Source organism: Marmota marmota, unplaced genomic scaffold (assembly GCF_001458135.2).
Source record: "Marmota marmota marmota unplaced genomic scaffold, marMar, whole genome shotgun sequence".
Lineage (NCBI taxonomy): Eukaryota > Metazoa > Chordata > Mammalia > Rodentia > Sciuridae > Marmota > Marmota marmota.
The window spans coordinates 5108-13281 of NW_026000022.1; the positions used below are offsets into that span (position 1 = coordinate 5108).

The 8174-nt window shown below is 48.9% G+C and overlaps 1 gene segment (V, D, J or C); it reads left to right on the forward strand.

The window, feature by feature from the left end:
* The first annotated feature begins 6278 nt into the window (after positions 1–6278).
* Positions 6279–7705, forward strand: LOC125618917. The segment is given in 2 exon segments: positions 6279–6814; positions 6889–7705. Coding segments are annotated over 2 exon segments (426 nt in total).
* The last annotated feature ends 469 nt before the right edge of the window (positions 7706–8174 follow it).

Below are 8174 nucleotides of genomic sequence, written 5' to 3' on the forward strand. Positions count from 1 at the left end.
CCACCACAGGAGTCTCAAAAGAACTAAAGCAGGAGGGTTTTGCAGGAGGAATTTCCTCTGTCAGTTCTAGTGGGTGTGGGAGGTTTTTCTTCTCCAGGTTATGGGGGAGGGAGACAAACAGCCTGGCCATTCACACCCCAGACATTGCCCAGGACACACTGTCCACTTTCTCAGGTCAGGTGCTGTATTGGTGCTTCCTATTGAACTCACTGAGACTTCGGCAAAGATTTTCACTCTCACCATCAGATCCTCTGCCCACAACTGCAGGCCACATGGACTTCATCTCCTCAGTTTCCCTCCAGTCACAGAAGACATTTGACTTATTCAAAGTCAGTCCATACCTGCCCCCCATTGGTTCTATCCACTCAGATGCACCCACCAGGGCATTTGCATGCTGCTCCCTGGGGAGGACTTTCCTGCAAGGCTGACATAAAGCTCAGCTCTAACCTGCCCTTGATTCACCAGGACTCCTCAGCTCAGCTTCTCAAAATGAGGCTCCCTGCTCAGCTCCTGGTGCTGCTGCTCTGGATCCCTGGTGAGGACAGAGGGGATGAGGAGGGAGAAGGGGGAGGGGGTGAGCTCAGTGCTTCCTACATGTGAGCTCTGTACATGTTAGTTGTGTGGGTGTCACTGCACAGGATGTGGCATGTGATGTTCAGATCCCTGAAAGGGAGGAAGTTTCTAGAGGTAAAACAAGTCATCTCCTGATGAAGACTGGGACATAGAAAGAAGAGAGTGGTCTGGTCAACCTCTAGACAGGCATTGTACACATAAAACTCTTTCTTATATGACATTGGGTATTTCTGGATAGAAACCCAAACTATATACTCAAGAGTGCACCAATAATTTAGTTGAGAAAGGAACAAAATAATTAAAATGTTTCATAATATTATGAATAAACTTTCATTTTTCACATTATTTCAGGATCCAGTGGGGACACTGTGATGACCCAGAGTCCTGTCTCTCCGTCACCCCTGGAGAGCCAGCCTCCATCACTTGCAGGTCCAGTCACGCCTCCTACCAGTGATGGAAACAACTATTTGTGTTGGGTTGTGTACAAGCCAGGCCAGGCTCCACAGAGTCTAATATATCTTGTTTCCAACCAAAACACTGGGGTCCCAGACAGGTTCAGTGGCAGTGGGTCAGGGACAGATTTCACACTGAGAATCAGCAGTGTGGAGGCTGAGGATGCTGGGGTGTATTACTGCATGCAGAGTACATGGTACCCTTCCACAATGGTACAGCCCCAAACAAAAACCTCCCTGCCTGGGTGGCCCAGCTGCCACCTGAGCTGCTGGTCTCAGCAACAGCTCAGTAGATTGTGTGAGAGGAAGAAGTTGCAGCTGAGGGCTCTGGACCTTGAGTGCCATGGCCACAGCTAAGTCACCTCCTGTTAAGATCCCACCAAATGCAGAAGCCCTGGCATGGTACCAGCAGAAGGGAGACACTGGGGAATAGAGTTTGAGTGCTCCATGTTGAAATTAAATCAGCTGAAGAGGCAATAAGAGCCATGCAAAAACACAGAGTTCTTCTGTCAAAACAAAGATGGGGAATATTTTCATTATAAATCTAATCTTTATTTTCCACAGTACTTTTTAAGAAATAGGCATTGAAAGCACTCATCCTGTTGTGTTAATGCATGCACAACAAAAAGTTGCAAATGATGACATTAGTAACACCCAGGGGTGCTGAAGGGTAAGGGGGGGTCCTATTTTAATGAGATTGAAGTCAAATTGTCACCAGCTTTTGTTAAGGTGTTAGAAATTTAGTATGTTATAATTTACCCCAAATTAACAAGAATAGGGGGAAAAAGCTATCATATAAACAGAAAAAAATGGGAAGGGAATTGAAACATTACACTCCCAAAATAAACTAAAGAGAAAGGTGGTTGTAGTGGAAGAGATTCGGGGATTAAAAAGGCAGGAGGAAGAGAGAAAGAACAGAAGAATGGCAAAGGGAAGCTCCTCCCTGTTTGTAACTTTACTGAATGTAAATAGGAGAACATCCAATCAAAATGTGTAGATTTGCAAAATGGATTGAAATTGTGTATGTACATTTCATTTAGTAATCTTACCTTACCTCTTAGAACAAGCAGAGCTTCATGGTAAAAACATGAAAAAACATCAGGAAGAGTAGTCATGCTATTATCAGAAATATAGAATTTTTTTCAAATTTGATTGGAGAGACAAAAAAATTATACAGTGATAATGGTGTCCGTTCTCTAAGGAGATAAATATTACAAACATACATGCCCCAAAAATCAAGGCTCCAAAACACATCTAAAAGCAAGGACAGATTTCAGGGACATATAGACAACAATATAGTAACAGAGAGGATCCAATTATTATACTTTCAATACTCCCTGAAACAACCAGACAGAGGACAAATCAGGAAACAGAGACCTGCAGCCATGCCACCTATCTAACAGACATGTAGGCAGATTCCACCCACAATGGCTTGCTGCATGATTGCTCAAGTGCACATGGAATGCTCTCCAAGATCCTGCATGTGCTAGCCCAGAAAACAAATCTCAATGATGTTATAAAGACTTAGAACATAGAACATGCATACTATCTCCTCTGATGACGATGGTATGAAGTTACAAGTTAACAGCAGAAAGTGAACAGGAAAATTCAAAAATATCAGGAAAGACAATGCACTCATATAAGAACTGGCTCAAATGAAATGCTTTAGTGAGCTCTTCATTTCTGGGACCAAAAGACCAGACATGAACACTGAGAGAAGGACACGTTTATTTTGGCTCATGGTTTTGGAGGTTCAGTCCATGGTCAACTGGCTCTATAGCCCTAGGGACAAGGTGAGGCATTATGTCACAGGAGGGGACATGGCAGAGAGAAGCAGCTCAGGTCATGTCTACTGGAGAGGTATGGGGAGAAAGAGGAAGGATCACAGGAAGGTCAATTCTCCAGGGCATGCCCCCAGTAACCCACCCCCTCTAGCCCTGCTCCATCTGCTTATACTCATCACTGATACTGTCCATTCAGACTAAGATGAACTGATGATGTCATACTCTCCTAATCTGAATGGTAGATCCCTGAAGACGCCCAGGTTAACAGAGGCTTTTGGGAGACATTTCACATTCAAATCCTAATAATTCACTCCTCACCTCGAAAAGCTCATGTCCATATCACAATGCAAAGTGCATTAAGTCCATCTTCGAGATTCCCACAGTCTTCCCAATTCAGCATTACCTTAAAGTCTAAGTTCAAAGTCTCTGAGACCCAAGGAAAACTCAGGGTGGTGAGCCCTTGTAACAATCTAAAGCAAGCTACATATGTCCATCGTCCAGTGGCTGAAGGTCACCATTCTCATTTCAAAGGGGAGGAATATGAGCACAGCAAGAAAGGATGGTGCCAAAGCTGTACTGTAAAATCCAGTTGGGCAAACCCACCCTGCAGCCCCCCATCCAGCACCTGGGCATGTGGCACAGTGAAGTTCTGTCCAAAGGGTTGACACAGGGCTCTGCCCCTGTGGACTTGCTGGCTGCAGCCCACATAGCTTCCCTTCCCGCTTGTCTCTGCTGGATTCAGAGTTTCCCTCAGCAGATGTCCCATGCAGTTGGAATCTCTCAATCCCAGGGCTTCTACTGCAATGCCACCTCCATTCTCACATCTCCACACCTTGTCTTCTCAGGGGCTACTGCAGGGATTCAGCCCTGATGCTCCCCGCCTGACCTTCAGAGCCTCCTTTGAAATCTCAGTGGAACCTCATGACCCCCGACTCCTGCATCCTGCATTCCTGCAGAACCAGCTCCATGTGGGTGAGGCCCATGTCTGCCACCATCTTGAGCTGTCACCAAGCCTCCTGGAACCACAGATATACCATCCTCTGAGTGCCTGCATGGCTGAGCACAGGGAACTACTTCCTAGGAGCCCCCCATAAAAGCAGGGTGTCCTTTGGTCTTTTTTCCAAGGAAATTTTACTTTTCCATCTTTAATGGTGACGTTGGTGTGGGCTTGCCAATTTCTGAGATGTCCTCAAGCCAGTTTTTCTATTGTTCATGGGCACAGCACTTGTCATCTCCTGTGCGAGCACCTGCTATGGAGAGCCAAGACCTGAGCCAGGAACTGAGCTCCTGACTCCCCTGACCTGTAGGGTCCCACCACCTCCATCCTTCTGCTCCTGTCCAAGTTCATGGTTTTAGATAAAAAGTCACCCCACTTGGTCCCAGAGAGGGTGTCAGGTGTCCTATGTGCATGTGGTGATGTGGGACTCCTTTAAGGGCAAATGCAGTGTGGGAGGCCGGGCATGCTGGGGCTGCAGGGGCAGGTCCCTTCCCACCTCAGCATCCTTGGGAGGAAGGGCCAAGTGTGGCAGTGGGGGCTGGAGCCTGGGCACCTCTGGGACACTTTGAAATGCTCCTCAGCTGCCTCATCTGCCCTGGCCCAACTCTGAACATGGAAGCTCTTCCTGGGAGCCCTGGGAGACCCTCAGCAGATCTGGAAGGGTTTTGCATGGGATGCATGAGGCTAGGTTGGCAGCTCTAGACCAGGAGCCCTCAGCCTCCTGCACCTTTAAAACTGACCTCCCCAGGGTCTCTCAGACCTCTTCTTTTCTCTGGCAAAACCCTAGCTTTTGCATACCCTGAGAGTTACACACCTAGATGCCAGCTCCCTCGAGACCAGTATGTTTTCTGAATCCTGGTGCAGTGTTGGTCTTATGTACTTAACTAGTTGAACAACTTACTGAGGAGAGGGACCATTTGAGCTTCCTACAGAATCTGCCCTAGTGATGGATGGAAGAGGATCAGTTTCATGAATCTGGATTCCACACCCCCAAATCTCCAAGTTGCTATGTTTCAACTCTGCCACTAGATGGCAAACAACCCCACAAAGAACCCAGCCTAGGGTCCTGACCTCAGAGGCCCTGGGAAAGCAACAGAGATCCCTTCCCATGAGGAGCCCTAAGGCTTGGGAACTGTGCCCAGTGCCCAGACACATGGCCACTGGGGCTCTGTGCACAGTGGACTAAGTCTCCTCACAGCCAAGTTCCTGAGTGTTTTCTATTTTGCTTTATACCCTGTGATCATCACAACCTGAGAAGAATGTCCCTCCTCTGAGGACTGATGGAGTGGGGTCAGAACTAAGGGTCAGCAGTGGGCCTGGATGAGAGAGAGGACAGGGCCACAGCTCTGAAGACTGTGCAGCCACGTGTGCAGTGGGTGGGTTGTCCTCATAAATTACTATGAGGGAACAAATCCCACTGCAGGCTCCACTATAGTGTGGAGCAGACACTGGGGACCTCACATGGAGGAGGAGAAGGGAGGGGGAGGGGAGGAGAAGCTGCAATGTCAGTGCTACCCTCAGGCTGTCCCCAGGGTGCTAAGCTCACTCCAAAGGGGCTCAGGTGGCCTGAGTGCACCTGGAGCCTCCACGGGGGGCAACAGTGCTAGAGAGGGAGCCAATATGAGGAGGATCAGCTGCTCTAGACACAGGAACAGTGGCTCTGAGCCTGGACTCTGGTGAACAGGCCTTCACTCCAGGGCTCCAGGCCCACGGCCCTGCAGAGTTGTTCCAGGTCCCTGGAAGATGGGCAGGAACACAGATCCTCACCAGGAGGCTGGAGTTCCAGGAAAGGCAAACATGAAGGGGACGGGGACCCCACTCTCTTCACCCTCTGTGTGGGCTGAACCCCACATGGCAGGGCCTCCACCTCGGAGCTGCTTACCCAGCCCAGGGCCACAGACCAGCCCTCAGGCAGTGCCAGCCTGAGCTCAGTCCTGAGTGACCCCTGCTCCAGCCTCTCCCAGTTAGTCCAGGGCCTGAGTCTGCTTATGTAAATGCAGGGCCCCATTTCAGGTAACCAAGATGGTCACCTGAAACCAGAGTCTACAGTCACTGTCATTCTCAGGTCTGATTCACTGAGCACCTGCTCTGTCCTGCTGTGCATGGTAAGGACAGGAGAGACTCTTCCAGTCCAGGACAGGAGCAGGGGTGAGAAGGCACCTGCCACCAGCTCAGAGATGAGACACAAGAGGGTAAAGGAATGGGCAGCTCTGGGCACAATCTTGACCCTTGGGATGAGGGAGTGTGGAGGGATTCGCTCTGCGTTCCTTCCTGGAGTGGCTGGGGACACGTGAAGCTTAGAGCCACGGCAGGAGCCAGTGGCAGGGCACAGCTCCCAGCAGGCCCAGGCCATATGCTCTGTCTGCTTTCTTGTGAGCTAAACTCCTCCAGGGCTCAGGCTGTGCTAAGGCAGCTGCTGTAGCTGGAAGTTCTTCCAATGCATTTTTTATTTTAAAAATTATTTAATATCCACATGATTTCAAATTAAACCCAAGGTATCCTCCTATCAGGAACATGCGAGAGCCTATTAATGGCCTGATGTTCTCCTCTGTAACACTTCACTACATATTCTCTATAAGAACCTTCTCCTAGGTAATCCTCATATTAGGTATGAAATACTTTGCTCAATCCAGACCTTAAGTCTTCTTCAAAATTGGACAATTGTCCTGAAAATATCCTTAGTAACAAAATGTCACCAGAGAGAAACAGACTCTCTAAAAGGCAAAGCAGTGCTGCCCTGGTCTGACCTGGAACACATGGGCACACTTGGTAAGTGTTGAGGGACTGAGAGAAGCCAGCCCTACATCTGGAATGATGCCTGCCCAGCACTGCTGATTTGCATGTGCCCCTAGCACAGCCCACTGCTCTGAGGACTTCTTAAGAGGCTGCTCACACCCTGTGCAGGAGTCAGTCCCAGTCAGGACACAGCATGGCCATGAGGGCCCCTGCTCAGCTCCTGGGGCTCCTGCTGCTCTGCCTCCGAGATAAGGGGAGAAAACACTGCACATGTTCTCAGCCCTCCAGAAAAGTCTCTTGTGACATTATTAAATGTGTGTATATTTGTGTTTGTTTCCAATGTTAGATATAAGATGTGACATCCAGATGACCCAGACTCCATCCTCTCTGTCGGTATCTCAAGGAGACAGAGTCACCATCACTTGCCAAGCAAGTGAGAATATTTACAGCTATGCATCCTGGTATCAGCAGAAACAAGAGCAAGCTCCTAAGCAACTGATCTATTCTGCAAGCAATTTGCAATCTGGGGTCCCATCAAGATTCAGTGGCAGTGGATCTGGGAAATATTATTCTCTCACCATCAGTGACCTGGAGCCTGATGATGTTGCCACTTATTACTGTCTACAGACTAACAGTTCCCCTCCCACAGTGATACAGGCCATGACAAAAACCTCCCAGGGAGCTGAAGTGTGAGGCTGGGCTGCCCTAGCTGCTCCTCCTGCTGCCTCCACCTGCTGAGGGCACTGCTCAGAGGCAGCCAGCCTCTGTAGATCCCTGAGAGGTCTTGGTGGAAGGCACCAAAGAGGCTACCCTGCACCCTAAATTCTTTTCTCCTGCTTGGCTCCAGCAACATAGACCCGACCACATCCCTGTTGAACTGGTATAGGATGGGCCTAAACCTGCATGAACTATTATGTTTCCTTAACACGAAAAAAAATATATCCCAACTCAAGATGTGCCCAGGATCCAGCATCTTCCTCTGCATCACTGAGAGAAGTGACAAGTGCCAAATAGCCAAGGCTCCTGAGAATTCCTGGGTGACAAGCTGTTGAGAGCCACAGCCGAAGGGGCCACAGCAAACGTCCAGCTGCCAGCAAACTTCCAGCTGCCAGCAAACTTCCAGCTGCCAGCTGATGATTGGCTCACAGCAGCCCCAGAAAACTTCTAGCTGAGAACTGATTGGCTCCTCTGTGGTGATGCTCATTGGGCTGTTTCCCCGCCCTTTCAGACCACAGAGCTGCTCATTGGGGGACTTTTTTTGGCTCCGCCCACGCGACCCAGCCAATTGGTCTCAAGAGCAGGAGGAGTGGGGGAGGTTGAGAGGCTTGTGGGAAGCCAGTGGTGGCAGTTGGGCTCTGAGGGTTTTTCCTCAAGAGCTGTGTGGTGTGGTGTGTGTGTTCTAAAAATAAAGTTCGTTTCTTTTGACAAGTGGCTCCTGAATTGTGCCCAGCCAGACTGCGGCAACAAGCTGCACCTTTACCAAGGGACAGGGATAGAAAGGGTTCAGCAGTACGTTTTAGGAGACATTTGCTTCTTGCAAAAAAAAAAAATAGTTTTGCAATGAGGATTTTCAGAAGGAATTGTTTTTTTAAAGCCTAATGGAGAAAACATTGTTTATTAGTTATTTTCAAG